At 34.9% G+C, this 21325-nt stretch overlaps 1 protein-coding gene across 3 annotated transcripts; it reads right to left on the reverse strand.

The window, feature by feature from the left end:
- Window positions 1-380: 380 nt before the first annotated feature.
- On the reverse strand, window positions 381-12405 carry LOC131157629 (YTH domain-containing protein ECT4). 3 transcript variants are annotated; one of them, XM_058111929.1, is made up of 9 exons: window positions 12071-12364; window positions 10410-10447; window positions 10136-10310; window positions 7979-8055; window positions 7584-7902; window positions 7387-7490; window positions 4252-4791; window positions 1367-1579; window positions 381-1112 (listed from the first exon to the last, which is right to left on the reverse strand). In XM_058111929.1, the coding sequence occupies exons 1-9, from the start codon at window positions 12105-12107 to the stop codon at window positions 783-785; spliced, it is 1833 nt and encodes a 610-aa protein (XP_057967912.1). In that variant the 5' UTR covers window positions 12108-12364; the 3' UTR covers window positions 381-782. The 3 variants fall into 3 exon arrangements, with proteins under 3 accessions (XP_057967912.1, XP_057967910.1, XP_057967911.1); XM_058111927.1 differs by having other exon boundaries at window positions 7387-7902; window positions 12071-12405; XM_058111928.1 differs by having other exon boundaries at window positions 7387-7902; window positions 10410-10444; window positions 12071-12338.
- Between the last annotated feature and the right edge of the window lie 8920 nt (window positions 12406-21325).

Below are 21325 nucleotides of genomic sequence, written 5' to 3' on the forward strand. Positions count from 1 at the left end.
TTTTAAATTTTGTATTATTTAAAAAATTATAACTATACAAATATATTTTACAAATGTATGGGGATTTTACTTTTTAGAATTTCATTCTTTTTTTTTAATACAAATACTGAAAATTTGAAAAATAGGCAGATTTTTTTTTATTGTTTCTTTCTTTTTAACGACTAGGAGTTTTTGTTTTGTAGTTCTTTTTTTAAAAAAAAATTACAAAAAATTAAACATACACTATTGAATTTAAATCCCATTTGGATAAATAGTAGACACGCTAGTTCTATTTCTTCAGTTCAAAAATAAATAAATAAATAATAAGTTCAATCACTGACGTGTTCCCCGTGAGCAGTGTCTAAAATGAAATGAAGGACGGGAAAATAGGATAATCATAATTGAAAGGAAAAATCAAGGTCTCACGTTGCATTGCTTTATTAAAGTGCCTGCCCAATTGGGAAATTTTTACAAACTCAAAACTTGGAACTCTCTTCTTCACATTACACTATCACCCAAACGGCAAAAACACAAAAAGCATGAGACTTGGGAGGGGAGGGGAGGGGAACACTACAAATTACAATCAAAAGGTAGAACCTAGCAGGCACATATTGTACAAGGAGGCCACCAGCTCTCAACTTTATAAGACCTTTCCACCCTAACACATGCCACTCCAATGAAATCTAAAGATCCAACACCTACCTTCTCACGAATTAATTTAGAGCTAGAGTTAAATTCAGAAGTCAATCACATTCACTACACCGAGCTTTGCCTGGAGTATGCCCCACCCATGACATAACCCCTTAACTGGTTGGGGCAGTAGTCGTCGGCGTGCCCACGGAGCCATCAGATGCGGAACTGCCCCTGTCAGGCGCCGTGCCTTCCTTACTGCACTCCTCCAACCGGACAGCTTGAGCAAAACTCTTAGACATCTGCTTCATGAGATCGCTAGATAAACCGTTGTTTTTGCACTCATTGCCTCCTCCAGTCATGAAGCCAGCTTGTTGTCTGGCTTTCCGTTCTTGCATGGCTTTCTGCCGTTCTTCATAGAAGTCAAAATCGTCCAAGATGGACACATCAGTTTCATAATTTTTGAAAATGTTCAACATCTCAATGCCTTGCTCCAATTTCACCTGCAATATCACAAAATCAGGCAAACCAGCGGAGCAGAAAGTCGTAAACTGAATAAATTCTGAACTAATAAAGGATCTACCTAATCTTATGAACCACAGCCACTGCAATTATTTCAAGTCACGGAAACTAAAAACCAAGGTTTCACTAGGGTATGTTTGCATAAAATCAAACATCAAAATATTGCTGTTCTGAGAATAGGCCATTTTTACAAAATAAATTATAATCACCCGTGAAATCCCAAATAAATTCTGACCTCCTGAGTGTCTCGACTGTTGGTTACAGGCTTCTTGTCATTATTTTCAAGTACAATGTGACGAAACTGACTGTTTGGGACATCTTTAATTATATGCCATTTGACAGGGAATTGCCCACTCCATTTATCTTGCTGCCAATAATCAACACTCTTGTCAAAATCTACAGGTCCTACCATTTCAGCCACCCCACAGAATTGAGCACTGGCATTCACCTGCAGATAAATTTTATAAGAAAAAAGAAGCAAAGAAGTACAGCTACAATAGCAATAACAATGACAACGATACAAGAGCAGGAACCAAAAAAAAGTCCAATGTTTTTCCTAACAATATGAAAATTTAAATTTGAAAAAAAAAAAACAAAAAGCGTTAATCATCAATCAAGCAGGACACAGAATATATCAGACATTATTTCAAGGTAATGCAACTACAACAGGAAAAATTTTAAGTAGAAATAAAAATTTTCTTTCGAAGAAGATACCAAAAGCCTATTAGATAACATAGAACACAGTACAAGGCCTAAAATCATCATTGACCACTTTAACTTTGGGAGCAGGGGAATTGATGGGAAAGAAGGGAATGGAGTGAGGGATTTAGTACCCTTGTTTAGGAATTTAACGTTTGAAGATGGAAGGAGGGCCCTTTCTTTCCCCACAAATGCCCCAAAATAAATCCTCCTCCAACACACACACCCCACCCCCCAACACCCCCTTTGTGAGAAAAGGGTTTTTCACTCCTGCGGCATTTAAATAATGAAGCTTGTATCCACACACGACTCTACTCGTCCAGACATCACATATATGCAGCTCAACAGGTAGGGAAAAAAAAAGTGTATTTTGGGACTATTATGGGTAATTATGAAGGTATTTTGGGCAGTTTAAAAACCAAACAAAGAAAGGGAAATCCCCATTTTAATAATAGAGATTAGAAGTACTTTCATAAACATCCAACAAGAGGATACCACCCCACCTTCCCTCCTCTCCCTTCCATTTAGAAACCCTTCCATTCCCTCCGCTCCATACTCTCAACAGTGTTATAGGTTTGAAGGAAAAATATATAGACCAAGGAATCTCCATTATCTGTGAATATGTACTTCAGTAAAAATAGTTTCTTGCAATATATAAGCTCAATAATAACAAAAAGAAGAGGAGAATAAAAGAAATAAACAATTAAGAGCAATACAACAGCAGCTTTGTGTCCTTTTGACCAATAACAACTATCAGTGGCATGTGCTTCTCTACATGCTAGAGCATGGAAAAACGATGCAGGAAAGGAATGATCATTTGATGGAATAACTAAGGTGTCCTTTGGTATCATTGTCAAAACTTAGAGAAACGAAAACCGAAAACCAAAAACCAAAAACTAAAAACCAACAAACACTTTGGTTTATTAACTAATATAAATTAAAAACTAAATCAAAAAATGCTCATTTTCACATTTAAATAAAATAATATTATAAAAATATGATTAAAATAATAAATTAAAAATAATACATATTAAAAAAATTACCATAATAGAAACAAAATTTATTATAATTATTTTACTTAATTGTTCTGTTTTCAAATTTTACTTTACAATAAAAATTTTATTGAACATTACAATTGAAAAATAGTAAAAAGTACTTTGTAATTAGCTTTATTATTATATTTTGAAATTTATGCATATTTTTGTTCTAATTATATTAAATTCGTATGATCATTCAAATTTTATCTTAATTTAATAATGTATAAAATGAATAATTTAATCAAAAAAATTGTTTTGGATATTAAAACTTTTGGCAACAAGTTGCCAAAACTGAAAAAAAGAAAAAAAAAATCATAAAATTTGGTTTTCAATTTTTTGACAAACAGAAGAAAACCAGCAACAAAAATAAAAAACTGACAACATAAACAGACACATTTTTATAATCTATTTCTTCACTGTGGAAAAACAAAAACAAAAAACAAAAAACAGCAGCAATACCAAACAGGCCCTAAGAGATTTACTTCAATCAAATTTTTCCCTATGGTGATTTAGGTTTAAATTGATGTCTCCATAACTGTGATTTACCAACCAAGTGGTTGAAAGCAAGTCTTTCAATAATTATTCACACTAGAAAATCAGTTTCAACTGAAAAGCCTCCCTAACAAGCGCTAAATACGTTGGAGTAAGTTGAGTTTCACATTCAATAAAACTATACAGAAATTAGTACAGGGTTCTAGCTTAATACTCTCCAAGTTCTGTCCCAGTAAAATCATCAAATTTACAACTTTAAGAACTGTAGAATTGTGGTTCAGAAGAAAGATAACAACTAAGAAAACACAAAATAATACATACATAATATATATATACATATATACACATATATAATACTTTAAAAAAATCACCATGCCTAAATAAATTATGCTCAAATAAGATTCTATATAGAGCTACTGTCCGAGACAAGTAAAATAATTTCCACAAGACAAACAGAGTCGAAGAAGAAGTATTCTACAACCTGTGTTAAATATCACAAAATCAAATTATTTACAGAAAAAAATAATAGCCAGACATGTTTTTATCAAATTAAGACATCCTCAATCTAGTCCTTAAGTTATAAGATTTTATCAACCATTGCTGAAAAGACTAGAAGTTTCCAAAACTTATTTGCAAAGTCAATATAAATAACGCTAAAATAATAACTACGTCATTAGTTCTAACATGCAGCAACTCTTCCCCAGTTAAATTGAATCCAATTAAATCCCAATGTTATATAATTTAGACACTGAAAGAGTCGCTGCAATGTGCAAGCTTCAAAGTTCAACCCATATTTCTCCAGGCACGCGTAATAATTCTAGGTGAATATAAAAGGCAATGGCAATCCCAAGTTACTTTATTGTACATAGAGCAAGAAGATTAAATAATTTACCGAGAAGAAAAGAAAGATGGGACAGGTGCCTTGCTTCTCCATTGCTTCCCGATAAGCAGCATCTAGCTTTCTGTTTCCATTTGGCGTGCTGGCCCAGACACCATATTTGATACTCTTGTGAACATTGTCCTCACTGTAAGATTTAATTATGAAGAATTTTGCATCCTCATATTCTGTGAGAAAATCGGCTCGGTTGTACAAATCATCTTGGTTCTTGGCATTAGATATGCTATTTTTACTGGTCTCCATAGGAGGACTATGTTCACCAGTGTTCTGGTTCTTCGGCTTTGTGGCCCTTGGTCCTCGATTCTGCTCGCTGAGCACATCAAGTGTGCCATTGCAACTGCACAGAGCACCACTTGGCCGCCCACGTCGTTTGTTATTGTCAAATGTGAACCAGCCCCGACCGTTTGCTCCCAAACTTGAAATGGATGCACTTCCAAAGCTAGAGCCTTGATTAAAACCACCAGGTATATAGCCCCTATTATAGGAATTTGAACCAGATCCAAATCCAAACAAAGTTCTTTGTTGTTGAGAAGCCTGCAAAATTAAATATTAAGCATTACTAAAGAAGGAAAAAATCCAAGAGTACACACAGAGGATGAACCTTGGCACAACTGTATGATTCGTCCATTGCAACTAAGGAAATTTAAGTTGCAGAAAAAGCCACGTGCATCAGACCACTCTCCCCAGACCCCACACACTGCACATTAAGATGCTCTTTATTAATACTTCATCCCCATCCCCCACCCCCCACGCCCAACACATGCACAGGGTGGGGGTCAGGGGCAAACCAGCACAGAGAAGGAAGAAAATTCAAGCAAAACTAGGAGTCTATTACTTTGTGACAGTCTTATACACCAGATATAAGCCAATGCTACCCCACTGCCAAAGATGGGCGGTGACAAAATACCAAGGCAGCAACTTTATTGCTAAAATCTTCCAACTATCTTAATTCTTACATTTTTTACAGGGAAAAATAATAATGTACTTGGCCAAGAAGCGGGGCCGACCCTCATAAAAAAACCGAGGAACAAAAATAATAATTGGCACGAAGGCAGAAAGTCAAGCTTGTTGCTGAGCTCAGGTATAATTTTTTTCCCAGAACTCCAGCAAAAGAGAGTATTGATGAAAGGATCATTAATTCTCTATACAGATGAGGAATGACTCCTTTCCTTGAAATGCCCTCCTGCTTCTCTCCCCTCAGCAAGGCTAGCAGAGGGCGCAATTTCCAAGCTTTCCTCTTGCTAAAGACCAATACTGCTAAGTCCCCAGCTGTGAAGGGTAGAGGACACACTGTTTGGTGACATCTGCTAAACTCTAAACCACCCCCATATAAGCCCCCAGAGCTCTAGTATTTGGACAGTGGAAAAGCGTATGATTAGCAATCTCCCATATTTTCTAACACATGTAACATCAACTCTATCCAAATGAAGTTAGAGGATTTTCAACTTAATTCTTACATTTTATAATTTCTATCAAACTGAATTTTCCAATTTTTATCCAAAATTGTATGCTTGCTTGTTTGAAATTTTTAAAATTCCAAGATTAACGAAAACACATATAAGTGTTGATGGATACACACATTCTTACCAACATAACAGTTTGTCATAACAAGAAAGGGGCAAAACAATGCAATGGCAACAATGGGTCTTATTTTCTTTTTTCCCCTTCTGAAATAGAAAAAGAAAAATTTGTTAGGACTGAAGCGAAATGCAAAAGAGGACAAGGATCCTCCCAAAATGAAAGAATGACAAATAATTTGTCCAAACAAAAAATGAGAAAATAAAAGAAATTACATCAAAGCTTCTCTCTAATCATGCTGCTAAGCACCTAAAGAGATGCCCCCCTAAAAATACCAAAAGAAAGCTCATAATGAGAGTGGGGATACAAATCTATCCGACAGTTAAAAGAGGGGAACCCCCTCAACTCTTTTGGTATACAATACCTAAAGAATAGCAAACCACACAAACAACAGTTCATAATAATTGGACACAAGTCACACAACATAAATGGCTATTTTAATAATAACTGGACTAACAAGGTTATCATAGTTTACAGAATCCTAGGGACTTCACAAATCTTCTCGGATGGCAAATATATACAGACATAGCACGCTGGTGCACATGCGCATGCACACAGATAGGCAATTCAAAGAAGATACTCTTTCATGCAATGTTAGCAGTTCTAAAGACGCATGGTACAAAATGTACATAATAATTTGAATCAAGTAATATGAAACGTACAAAATAAGCAAATTTTAATTTTTAGAATGTGCAGAAAAATAAAAATTAATCAAAAAATTTATAAAAAAGGGGGAAAAATGAAGGGATGCTAAGTGCAATACTGATAAAATCATCTGTATTAGCTTAATAAGCATGAATTCCAGGTCAGCAAAATTGTGCCTGTTGAACTTAACAAGTTGGAAAATGAAAACAGGAGAACTAGGGGGAGGGGGTGTCACAATGGACTAATAAATAAAAAGGATAGCAGTCCTTTCTGGAAAATGTATCAACTGACAAAATACTTAATTTGCACGTCACAAAATGATTAAAAAAAAAGTCAAAAAATTTTTGTAAAAAAAAATTAACTTTTCTTCCCTTGCAATATCTTTTTTCCAAGCAAAATTTAGAAAAATTTTAAAAATTTGAAAAGCTTCCAAGAAAAATTAAGTCAAGTACCTTTCCACTCACTATAACATAAAGCTGAAAGGTATACTCTAGCAATCATCATAGACATTGGGAATGACCTCTTTGTGATTACTGGCAAAAGACAATTTCTAGTAATTATGGTCGTCACAGCTCTTTTGTGAACCTAAATGCATGCCCAACAGTTTGAGACAATGGTAGAAAAGGTTTCAATGACGCAACAAGGCAGACAAATGTCATGAAATTAGAAGACAGCCTTAAAATCGAACTGCAACTATGTGTAAATACACTTCAACAACATTAAAAAATTAAGAAAAACAATTTAATGTCTTAGATTAAGATCTGCAATCAAATATCACAGATGTTCTCCCTCTCCCTCCAGAATAACTACTTAGTACTTAAAAGTATCAACTAGGAGTAAAGCATTTGAAAATTTTCAAATAGAGAGATTCCAACTGATAAAAAAAGAAGAGATAAAAGAACACACCATGCCAACACTTCCAAACGACCCAAGTGTGCCAGTTGGTTGTGGAGATACTGCAGGCGATAAAGGTGTAAAAGACCTCTGTCTGTCGGCAGGTTTTGACCAATCTGACCAAAGTCCAGCAGATCCAAATCCATCAAAGCCTTGCTGCAAATCATGAAAACCAAGTGTTCCAGAATTTCCAGGAAAGTTGCCCCTACCAAAAGATCCCAATGGAGGAGGATAACAAGGTCTGGGCCCAAAAAGCATTCCATCATGCTGTTGGTGCTCACTGACTAATGTCGTAAGCTCCGGCTGTGAAACTGGAGTTGGCGAAGTAATATAGGGCATGCTAGGAGAAACAAGCTGCTGGTAATAAGGAGTCCCTGAAAATTGAAATTGCTGGGGGGAGTATAACTGGCCATCTCCCCCTACAGAAGGCAAAGGTGTTGTGACAGGGGAGTATGGGCCATACGGCATTTGTGGACTGTAGCCAAAACCAGTATGAAACATAAGAGAAGGATTGTCGTTGTAGATGCCCTAAAAACAGCAAAAATATTGCAGTGACTACTTAAGAATGAAAATAGATAAATATAAAAAACGAAATCTTACTTACAGAAGATCCTATTTCCAACCCTTCTGCATTAATGAACTGTGGATATTCATCCCATTCACCAGTGGGATTTTCAAAACCTGAATCACGACACAGAAAAATTAACTATATCTTAAATTGATTTCTATAAATTAATATGCAGAACAACTAAAAACATACAAAGATCAAACACAGTAAAGATATAAACATCAATATCTGGGATATCAAACACAGTAATACTGCTAGTCTGCTACTACTAATTATTATGGTGAGTCTAGACACAATGATAAGAGTGTTACACACAAACATGAAGATCATAGTTTCAAGCCACAAAAACAACCTCTCTAAAGAAATAGTTGGGCTGTGTACATCATAATCTTCCCAGACTCATAATAGAGTAAGGGAGCCTCATGCACAGTATGTTGCATTATTACATACCCCACTTGCTATGAGGGAGGTCTTAGGTTTTAAGTTAGGATTTAGGGCACTTCCCTTTGGGGTTGGAACTGGGAAAAAGCAAAACTACAAACTGATGCCTGCATTTTAAAATATTGTAAACCTATATTAATTTTGTGAAACAATCACAAAATCCAATGTAAAAAAAATTATAAAATCTGCTGTAACATCGAAAAATGGTTCAAAGACCAAAATTCATCAAATGCATAACATCAAAAAATGGTCTGAAGACCAAAATTCATCAAATGCACCTATATTCAAATTAATATGTTTAAAAAATAAAAATGATAAAAAAAATTATTATTACTATTATTATTATTATTATTATTATTACTTCAGCAGAATCTATCAATATTGCATACACCTAAATTTGCATATTTGGTACAACATCTTGAGACTAGGAATGTAAAATACTGAAAACATATTTATATTAGCAACGTGCCAAAAGGGGATGTGCAGAATTGCCCTGCCAATACCAGGAAGGGCAGCCACAACACATCAGCACCATGAAAAACGAGTGAAATGCAACTCCATGATCAGATGGATTGAAAATTCTGTAGAAGTTCAAATTTATTTATAACGTTAAGAAAACTCACATGTACCTTAGACTAATTTACAGCTTCAAGTCATAAAAAGATCCGAAATGTTTCCAAAATCCCAACAGATAAATAAGCTTATAAACAAGCTTTAACAATATTTTCTATAAATAAAAAACAAAAGGAAAGAAAAACCAAATCCCAGGCAATGACTTTTGACATAAACCAATAAAAACTAAACTCTTTTTAGTAAATTCCCTCCACCTACTTCAAAGGAAACTCAGTCAAATAACTCCTCCCAATCTGCTAATATGTTTCCACAGCCTTAAGTCGAAAGGCCTTGCACTTTCTTTACATGTCCAATCATTCTGACCCTCCCTATACTTTTCTCTCCAGAACCACCATCAAAGATTATCTTTCTCCTGCACAAACCTCTGAAGCCATTTCCCAAGAAAAAATTTGTTCAAAAGCCTACGACTTTTGATTCCAAATCCTCCTTTATAGAAAAGAAGACTAAAGAATTCACCATCTTCCCCCACACCGCCCCCCCCCCCCCCCCCCCCCCCAAAAAAAAAAAAGCCCTCTAGACTGCCTCTGGCCTTCTAGCTAGTGATTAAAAAAAAGAAAAAAATTGTCACAACCAAGTACCAACACTGAAGCTAAAACAAGACTTGTTACCTTCATTAGGCAGATATAAGCTACTAAAATTCTTATGGTGGGATGTTAACAACCCAAAACGTAAGCCATATAAAAACACGGAAAACATAAATTGCCTATCAACCTTCGGTTCCCATATAATACCCATAAATTACTATTGTCCTCAAGGTGGATTTTGCCTGCACAGAATATCAAATGAGCACATATAGTGATGAATACTAAGTCTGCTTAAAAATGGCAATTTTTTTTTTTTCCCCACAACAAAAAACAGAAATAGCAGATACAGAGGATATTGTATCAAATAAGCATGGTATGAACTATTGGGGAAAAAAACAATTTATAAGAAAAATATGAATAAAAAATCTAAATTAGGAAAGACTGGTTAACTCATTTTAGCTAGCGCTATTAAAAAAATTTAAAAATAATTATTGTTAAAACAAAAAACAAAAAATCTTGAACAGCCATAAATTAAAAAGGCAGTTTAAAAAAAAAAAATACTGTCTTAACAGATCCATGGGAATGAAATACTAACCTCTATAGTAGAAAGCTTGCGCTTGCGGCGCATAGATATTAGGTGGGTAGACACTGTGATCCCCACCAGAACTAAAAGATCCTGATTGATTTGTTGTGTCCCTTGAATTACCTATAGTTGCAGCATCCTGAGCTGAAGAAGGCGGAGCCGAACTCTCATTCCTCGCCGAAAGAGGCTGATGACAAAATTACCACGTAAAGGCTTGTTACTCTATATATTTCATATTACCCAAGCCAAACACAAAAATCCATTGATACCAACAAGAATTCTCTACCTGTTCCTTCATGTTATCTGGTTCAGCAACTTTTTCTTCTGCATCCAAGTTTCAGCATGCTCAGTGACTTAGTAATGTCTTAGAAACAAAGGCAGTAAAAACTATTGACCAACCAAGCAAAATTTGGGATAGGAAAACTTGAAGTTATGAATGTGTGCAAACCAATCCATGTGTGCACACCTATGGATACATCATACATTGAAACACACGAATAAAGAAACAAATAGTTGATTGCAGACACATACACTAGTTGTTCCAGTATTTTTTCAATAGTAGTAGTATGTTTTGATGGATAAAGGCAAAATCTCAAACTACAGTCATTGATGAGGCATTAACCAGTACGACCAACAACAAATTCAATATATCATATAGGTGTTTGCAATTCCAAGAATGGGATACTGGTGGACAGGTTCAACAACTTAAAATTTTGAGGAATAGGGAGCCATATATAGCAAGAATGACTAGGGAGGGAAAGATTCCCCCATGCTAACCTGAACATTAAAAAACTGGGTAACCCCATTTACACAAAATATCAGTCTAAAGCACAAAACCATCCCAAAAGGAACTGTTATAGTTTGCTCATGGGTGTTAGCTGGTTATATGAACAAATCATAACACCTGGCAAACCCAACAACAGTCCATGAATCAATCTAATTTGCTAGTTGCCAGTACTAATCAGTCCTATTGTCACATAATTATGGTCAACTTAATTTCATATCTTGTTATAAACAGAGGTTAAATGCAAAACAGTGGGTGAGAAAAAGTCAACAAGTAACTTTAATCTGAAGATAGCTTGGAAGGCAATATTCAAATCATAAATTAACCTAATATACACTTTCATCTTCATATATATATTTTTTAATTGCCAACCGGGGAGGGAGATGGTGAGGCTTGAACCCCACTCAAACGCAGGGTGTGATGATGCGCCATCCCATTTTCCCCATAATTTTATCTTCATCTTACTATTGATAGAACAGAAAGCACCTAAAAACTCACGATGCACTATGAATAAATTTGGCGGACCCCCGTCAACCCTAGAAATTTGATTCCATTGGCACCAAAACCAGCCCCAGATCTAGTGATTGTTTATACCCTAAACCTAGATCTCCGCATACCTACACTCATTAGCCTCCCAGCTCTGCAGATCACGCGTGGACCCCAGCGCATAAGCATTATGCAATAAACTTCCAATCTTAAACGCAGAGCAAGCACCAAAATCGACAGCTTATCAATGAGCCACAACTCGTAGAAGAAACAGCAACAGAAATCTCGAACAATCATCCAGAAAAAAAAAAAAAAAAAAAAAAACGAGGCAAAATAAGATAAGAAGCCATTTTCACAAACTCCTCACTAAAAATTTAAAAATTAGAAGGCTGAATTCCAATAAACGACCACGATCCCATGTGAACACCCCACCCCAATAAAGAGCGCAAGGCGAGATCTCAAGCAATTCATTCAGTCAGAAAAACCACAAATGGACGGAGAAACACAAAGAATAGTGCGAAACGTAGGAATTCAGGAACACCTGATTGCGAAAACCGATCAAATCGCGGGCGAATAAAAAGGAGAAAAAAAAAAAAAAAACAAGGAGGAAAAGAGAGTTGGGAGAGAAACATGGAAGGTGCAAAGACGGAATACAACAGAGGATGGGGGGCGCATACCAGAAGTACGATCGGGGCCTTGGTGGGCAGCCGCCATGAATCGAAGGATCCCTCCAGAAGACCACGGCGAGAATCTAACCTAATCAGAGAGAGTATCTAGCACTTTTTGGGCGTGTCCATACGTACGAGTACAGGGGTGAGTGGTGTTTTTCGAGGGATTCTGATTCTGATGATTTGGGCAGTGGCGGTGATGGTGGTGTAATAAACGCCTCGTGTGTGTAATGAAAAAGGTGAGAATCCGACGGAGGCAGCCGACGACTTTACCTTTTTTCGGAGCCGTAAATCTCATTTATCGACTTGTGAAATTTGGATTTCCTTCCCTGTTCCGTTTTCCCCTTCTCACAAATGTCCCTTCCTCTTTCGTTTTGGTTTTGAAAACCTCAAAATAAATAAATAAATAATTGATATTTTTTAAAAGCTTTTTTTAAAATATTAACAATGCAGAAAAAACAAAAAAAAAAAAAAAGGTTATTTTTTTTTCATTTATTAAAGCAAAAAATAAAAAGGTTCTCCAACACCAATTCAATTACTCACAATATCATGAATATTTCATGAACCTTTCAAAACAACATGAAAATTTCTACCATCTTTTAGAAAAATCAATAGATTAGCATTATGTATCATCCTTATAAATAAAATTATACCTATAAAATTGTAATTTTTCAACAATTTTAAAACACCCAAAAACAAACAAATAATAGTCACAAATTTCAATAATTTTTCTATGAACTCAGGGTGTTTGCTATCGCCGTAAAAAATTATGGAAACTAAAACTAGAAACAAAAATCAAAAATAAAAAACATAACGTAAAAAGTAGAAACCAACAACCTATTCGATTCATATTTATAAAACAACAAATAAATTTAAAAATTAATTAAAAATTCTCAATTTTGTCTTTGAATCAAACAAAATTACAAAAATATAATAAAATATCAAATAATACACATTAAAAGAAATAGTATAATAAATTAACTGTTGTAATTTCAATTTTTACTTTATGATAAAAATTTTATTGGACTTGAGAATTGAAAAATAATAAAAATATTTAGTAATTGGGTTTATTATTATTTTTTGGAAATTTATGTATATTTCTATTTTAATTATATTTAAATTCATATTATCATTTTATTTTTATTTAAAAGTGTGTAAAGTGAATGATTTAATGTAAAAGAACTATTTCTAGATATTAAAAATTTTAGTAACAAGTTGCAAAAACAATAGAAAAATATATAATCTGATTTTCTTTTTTCCTTTTTTTTTTAACAAACAACTAAAAACTAACAAAAAAAATAAAAATAAAAAATAACAGTATAAACAAACGCATTTTTAATCTATTTTGTCATTGTGTATAAATAAAAACAAAAAATAGAAAAAATAATAATGATACCAAACAAATCCTCAATTAACAAAATACACCAAAACTGAATCAAAATGTATAAAATGTCCAAAAATATAACCAAATATCACAAACTAGAATACATTTATGAGAATAAATTTGTTTAAAAATTATTAATTATTTATATACCATCCACATTTTGTCAATCCATTAGATTCAACACTCGATCTTTTGTTAATTGAAGAGGCTCTATAATTTTATTATTAAAAAAAAAAAAAAGACATTTCAAGGGGGTTTGTGTTGGTTTAAGAAGTTGACTGATGTACTTAGAAAATGATAGACAATTGAGTGGATGTTTAACCAAAATCATTGCAATACACCTTTTAAGTGATATAGTGGTGGTGGTGAGGGGCTATGGGCAAGTTAGTAAACTTACCCTATCAAAGATATACAAATATCTGCCCTATTGAATAAAAGGGTTTCTTGAAAAATGGGGAATTGGAATCTTAAAATTGTAGAAAGAGATAGAAAAGATAAAATACAAAAACCAATTGAATTAGCAATGGTTTGGTTGAAATGTGTTTAAGAGACACTTAATTGTGCCCATTAAATGGATCAAAACATTCCTTTGACTAATACTCATTGTAGTTTCTTTGAATACACTTTTTACAAATGGTTCAATTCCATGAATTCCATCATTATTACGCTTTAATTCTCGAGTCATTTCTTGTTTAAGCTATCAATTTTCCTCAAAGATGTTTGCATGATTATGTTCCTAATTGATCTTGATTGTTGAAATTCCGTTCAGTCTAATCTTTGATTGGTTTTGTATCTTTGAGATCTTTGATCCTACAAAAATCATCATATAATCCCTAAAGTCCATGTCTATGGCCGATCTCATCTCTCCAAACAAGCACAAGCTTATCACTAAATGTCTCTTCTATTACAAAGACCACCTAGTTACAAAGCTTATCCAAGAGATATTTTTTATTCTAATTTACACCTTTTGGAAAGAACCACTAAATCAAGTTCTCATTTAGGTGAAGGGAGTATGACTACTTTACCAATAGTTGAGACTTTTAAACTTGGGTGAAAATATGGTACATAAAAGGCATCTAGCTTCCAGAACCTAGGCAATCTCATATGTCCAAGTCTTAACTAAGCTTCTAGGTATTAGATGGGTGATACTTACTCCTTACTGTGTAACCAATCAAGACCTTCTTAATATATAGACAATAATCAAATCTCCGTATTTCATTTTTGGGGAATATACAAAGATTGCATAAATAAGACCCCCCCCCTCCCCCATTATTACCCTCTTTGAAGGGCAAACTATCACTTTGCCTAAATCCTGGCGTTGGACCTCGACACATGGTCTTGGAGTCTCATCATATTGTGCTCTAAGAAAATAGCCAATGTAAGAGAAAAAGAAAAAGCAAGAAAAAAAACATGGAACATATGTGTGTTTATGTGTAAATCACCAATGATTGCCCACTATAATACTATAGTAACTTGGTTAGCTAGTGGATAGAATTTGGCCATTCTAGCCAAGTGACAATACATGCCATCAATTCCTTTTTTTCCACCTTGAAAAGTATTCAATTTTATTTTCATATTGCAAATAATGTCAAATTTCAAATTCCTTCAAGCACATTTGACCAATTGTTGATGCCTATTTTTGACTACGCCCTATTTGCAATGATTATCATACGTGTGAAAGGTTTTAAACTGTTGAGAATTTCACTTGTGAAGTTTGTCCCACATTAGAAAAAGTGGGTATTTGATAGGTGCTTATATACATGGTGTAGTCCAAGACCCAATAGGCTTAAGCTTTTGGGCCAAGTTGGTGCTCACCCATGTGTATCAAGCACACTTATGGACTCCTCCGGTGATAACAAGTAGTATTAGAGTCGACGGATCATAACTCTAGTAGTGGAAGTGTGTGACCGAGGCTAAAGAAGGATCATCTAAGCTGTCATAATGGATCCAAATAGGGTCAAGACATGGGACGTAGGATTAGTTTGGAGGCACCATTTGGAATACAATCCGAGACACGTAAGACAACCCACTTGAGAAAGCTGTTGGAGAATTTATCCCCTAAGGGAGAAGATGGCTTCCATTAAAGGGGGAGCAATTGGAACTCACAAGTGAGGGGGAGATTGTTGAGAGTTCCACTTGTGAACTTTGTCTCACATTGAAAAAAGTGAGTATTTGATGGGTACTTATATACATGGTGTAGCCCAAGACCCAATAGGCTTTAGCTTTTGGGTCAAGTTAGTGCTCACCCATATGTACCAAGCACACCTATGGACTCCTCTGGTGATAACAAGTCATTTGTTGTTTTTTGTCTCACATTGGTAGAAAAGTTTTCTTGAATTTTTTTTTTGTTTGTCCCACATTAGTGAGAAGTGTTTTTTGGACTTGAGGTTGAAGATATATAAAGAGCTCAACTCTCCATTTGTAAAACACATCTCAAAGTTGTACTTTGTTAAGAAGTATTGGATTGATCGTCGGTGCTTGAGGACGTAGGTAATTGTGTATCGAACCTCATTAAATTCCTGTCTTATTTTTTTACTGTCTTTTATTATTACTTTCTGCATTGCTTTAGTTTTTTATATATTCAATAGCATTAGTTGTAGTATTGGTATTTGGCACAAGTGAGGTGCTCGACACAACAATTGGTATCAAAGCTAGGTTGAATAGTGACGATATAGAGGTGTTCCTCTGTTAGGATCCTTGATTCCACATTTGATGCCTAAGAAAGACTTTGTCTAAGTGAGTGATCAGAGACCATTGCGACTCAGTCGCTCCCTAGAGGTCGGCCTAGTCAAAGTGAAATTTCATAGGATAAAACAAAGTAGACACAGTTGGTACGTACTATTCGTCCTAGGCCTTTTGCTTTGTTGGTTGCTATTGAATATATATAAGATGGTAGAAACTATAGTAGAAGAAACTTTGTCCACACAAAATCCAACCCCAACAGCTTCGATATCATCGTTAAAGACAATAGCTAATGCTCCGTTTGAGGTGGAGAAATTGGATGGTACCAATAATTTTGGTAAGTGGCAATGTGAGGTGATAGACATCTTGTATCAGCAAGAATTAGATATTGTTGTAGATGACAAACTAGTGGATATGAGTGATAGAGATTGGGAAAAGATCAATCGTCAGGCATGTGGTACGATTCTTCTGTGTCTCGCTAAGAATCAAAAATATTGTGTCATGAGGGAGACATTTGCAAAGAAATTGTGGAAGACATTGAAAGATACATTTATGACCAAGAGTCTGAAAATTTGGCTCTATTTGAAAAAGAAATTATTTCGCTTCTAGTATCAACTAGGAATTTCTATTAATGACCACATAAATGCTTTCAAAAAAATTTTGACCAATTTGTTAAATTTGGATGAAAAGGTGAAAGGTGAGGATAAAACTATATTGTTACTGAATTCTCTCCCTGATGATTATTAACATCTAACCACCACTTTATTGTATAGGAAAGATAAAGTTACTTTTGATGTTGTTTCTACTGCATTGATTAGTACTGAATGCAGAAAGAAGGATTAAAGGGTTTATAAGGAAATAGCAGAAACACTAACAATAAGGGGACGTTCTCAGAGTTGTATGCCTGGAAGGAGGAGTAAATCTCATGGGATGAGTAAATCTCATGAGAGACTTGCTAAAGATGAATATGCCTTTTGGTACTATGGCTTATTATCATGTTAAAGAATCTAAGTTGGATTCAAGAGCCAAGAAAGCAATATTATTGGGGATAAGTGCAAAAGTCAAAGGATATCGTCTTTGGTGTCTAGAGACGAAAAAAAAAATGATTTTAAGTAGGAACACGACTTTTGATGAACTTGCGATGATGAAGAAAACAATATGCAATGAGTCATGAGTTGAAGAAAAGACCAATAATACTCAACAACAGGTGGAGGTTGAGACAATTTTGGGAAACCCAGTGAGAAATAAGACTACATAAGGTGACTCTCCAGTTATGGTGGGGAATAGTATACAAGAAGAGGAGATTTCAACTTGAGAATCTTCATAGCAACAAGAATCAATTATTTCTTAGAGATCAAGATGAGAAATTTGAAAACCTACTCGATATACTGATATGGTGGCATATGCACTTCTAGTTGTAGATGATAATGTTCCTTGCACTTTCAAATAAGCAATGAGGAACTCTAAATTAGACAAGTGAAAAGGAGCGATGGATGAAGAAATGCAATCTTTTCACCTGAATCAGACTTAGGAGCTAGCCCAGCTGCCTAAGGGTAAGAAAGCAATTGGTTGTAAATGGGTTTATGTAAAGAAAGAAGGATTTCCAGATGCAAATAATGTTCACTTCAAAGCTAGATTGGTAGCCAAGGGCTACGCACAGAAGGAAGGCATTGATTATAATGAGGTATTTTCTCCAATTGTTAAACATTCTTCCATTCAAAATTTATTGGCCTTGGTAGCACAATTTGATCTTAAACTAGTTTAGCTCGATGTAAAAACTACATTTTTACATGGTGATTTGGAAAAGGAAATCTATATGACTCGACTAGATGGATTTCAGATTGCTGGAAAAGAAAATTGGGTATGTAAACTTGGGGAATCATTGTGTGGTTTAAAAAAGTCTCTAAGACAGTGGTATAAATGATTTCATTAGTTTATGATGGGTCACAAGTACATTAGAAATAAACATGATCATTATGTTTATTTTCGCAGACTACAAAATGGATCTTTTATATATTTACTCTTGTATGTTAATGATATGTTGATAACTTCAAAGAATAGGGAAGAAATTAATAAGTTGAAAAGTCAGTTAAATCAAGAGTTTGAGACGAAAGATGTTGGTGAAGCAAAGAAGATACTTGGCATGGAGATTCGCAAAGACAGAATGAGAGGAAGAGTTAGTTTGTCTCAGAAACAGTATTTGAAGAAGGTAGTACAGAGTTTTGGCATATCTGAGTTGTCAAAACCAACAAGCACTCTTCTTGCTCCTTATTTCAAACTTAGTGCAGTTTTATCTCCTAAATCAAATGAAGAACGTAAGTATATGTCATAGGTTCCTTATGCAAGTGTTGTTGGGAGTTTGTTGCATGCAATGGTTTGTACTAGAGCTAATATTTCACAAGCAATTAGTATGGTGAGTAAGCATATGCATGATCTGGGTAAAGGATATTGGCAAGCTGTGAAATGGATTTGGAGATATATTATGAATACGATTAATGTTGGTATGGTATTTGAGAAAAATAATACTATTGATCAAACGTGTTGTTAGATATGTGGATTCTGATTTTGCAGATGATCTGGTTAAACACCAATCAACTACTGGATATATTTTTACGTTTTCTAATGGTTCAGTGAGTTGGAGGTCTACCTTATAGTCTACCATTGCCTTGTCTACAACAAAAGCAAAGTACATGGCAACTTTAGAGGCTGCTAAGGAAGCTATTTGGTTGTTGGGTTTGCAGGGTTTACTTGAAAATTTGGGAGTTGTTTAAAAGTACATTGTTGTGTTCTATGATAGCCAGAGTGCTATTCATTTGGCAAAGAACCTAGTCTACCATACACAAACGAAGTACATCGATGTTTGGTTTCATTTTATGCGAGATATTATTGATGGAGGCAAGATACTTCTTCAAAAGATTTCTATTGCTGAAAATCACGTAGATATGTTGACCAAGATTGTGACAACCATCAAGTTCAAACATTGTTTGGACTTGATCAATATCCTACAAGTCTAAATATTTTTGGAAGGCGCCGATGATGTGAAACTCCAGAGAATGGTGGCGACTGAAAAATTTGTTGAATTTATCGTCAATGTGGAGATTTGTTGTTTTTTTTTTTTCCCACATTGGTAGAAAAGTTGTTTTGAATTTTTTCTTTGTTTGTCCCACATTGGCGAGAAGTATTTTTTGGACTTGAAGTTGAAGTTATATAAAGATCTGAACTCTCCATTTGTAAAAAACACCTCAAAGTTGTACTTTATCAAGAAGTAGTGGATTGATCGTCGGTGCCCAAGGACGTAGGTAATTCAGTACCGAACCTCGTTAAATTCTTGTCTTGTTTTTTTACTGTCTTTTATTATTAGTTTTTGAATTGCTTTAGTTTTTTATATATTCAATAGCATTAGTTGTAGTATTGGTGTCTGGCACAAGCGGGGTGCGTGGCACAACATAAACCTCTCTGTGTATCTTTCATGGTTTTAATTGTATTTGAGGGCCCCTTAAGGCCTCAATTGGACAATTTGGGCCTTTATTCAAGTTAGGCTAGCCTATCTTAAGCTAGCACAATATTTTGAGTGTCTCAAAAGACCTTGAGGGGCAAAGAAGCAATTTCCCTTGCTCCCAAGTATGCTCTAGGGATTTTGAATTTTTAACCCTAATTAGTTTTCCGTATAAATAGGGGGACTAGGATAGAGGATAAAGGGAGGATACATGAAAAAAAAAAAGGACTTGTTGGGGAGACTCCACACGCATTGGGAGGGGAAACAAAAAAAAAAAAAAAAAAAAAGAGGGGAGGGAGAGGACTTTGACATACATATAAAAAACCTAAAGAGAGAGAGTGGTGGTTGAACAAAAAAGATAGAGAAGAAAGTGAAGGAGTTCACGTGGAATAAAAGAGAGAGAAAAAGTGTTTACAACCCTTTTTGTCCATGGAGGGGGGAGAGGAGAAAAGGAGGGAGTGTGTGTTGCTAACTCGAATCCAAGGACAATTGGATGTTCCCGAGGCTTCGAAGCTCGCAAGATAAAGAGATCTTCCAATGTGGTTCGCACAAAGGTGGCTATTACCAATTTGGTTTAATTTTTTTTAGCTTATTTCATTTTCTTCATGGCTTTTTTGTTTTTTTTTTCCATAAGCACACATAAGTTCACATAGCCTTAGTTTGGCTTAATTAGTTCTTAAGAACTAAACATTGCATCAACCTAGCTCGAATAGAAACAAGGTTGTTAGTTGTCCTTTTGATAGCTCTAGTATATTGATTAGCAGGATCATGACTTGATGCTGGTGGATGATCTTCGGAGGTCGTTTCTCTAAGTTCTTAATTGGGTATATGTTTTGGAGATCCCTATACCACTCAATCAGGTAGTATTAGCTTATGGGTTGCTAGAGGAGAAGGCCTAGGGAGATTATAATTAGGTGAGTCATCAATACCAGCAAGTAGAGAGTTGTTAGGATTGCGACAAGGGCTGGGGAGGCTGTGTTCTTCTGCTGCCAGTGGTGGTAACAATTTCATCAAAACCCTAGAGGCACCTTCATAGAGAAAAGGATGAAGGAAAGGTGGGTGTGTCTCACGTAGCTTGCTCAAGTTAGGCTTGAACTTGCTGGTGGGTCTGTTAAACTGGCCTACTAATTTTCCTTCTTTTATTAACTCTATTTATTTGTTTTCTTTATTTCACTCCATTTACATTAAATAAATTCAAAAAAATGAAAAAAAGGAAAATTTAAAATGATAATCTTTTTCATGTTAAAAAATATATAAATTTGGAAAAAAAAAAACGTTTTTGGACTACTTAGGCCCTCGGGCTCTAATTGGTGTCATTTGTATTTTTATTTTTTTGAGAATGTAGATTCAATTTACAATTCTTGGGTCCTTTGCCTTTTCAACTTTGTTGTGTTCTCATCATTAGCTTTGTTTAATGTGATTGATTGCTTGCATGGATCCCCTTTTTTGTTTAATGCTTGATTTAGGGAGAGAAGAGAGCTAGAATGAGTTTATTTTGTATGTATTTGCTAACTATTTTGCACTTGAAAATCTTGATTGATGCTTGTTTGTTCTTACAGGGTTAGCATTTTCAAAATCTACTTGATTGTGATTATTTTTAGGAGATAGTCATCCCCATATTTGTCTGCTTTGACTTCTCAGCTCAGCTTATGATGGGATGAAAGGGAGAATTTCACGGTATGGTGCCTTTCTCCTTCTAACC

The sequence above is a fragment of the Malania oleifera genome, chromosome 6 (assembly GCF_029873635.1).
Source record: "Malania oleifera isolate guangnan ecotype guangnan chromosome 6, ASM2987363v1, whole genome shotgun sequence".
In the NCBI taxonomy this organism is placed as follows: Eukaryota; Viridiplantae; Streptophyta; class Magnoliopsida; order Santalales; family Ximeniaceae; genus Malania; species Malania oleifera.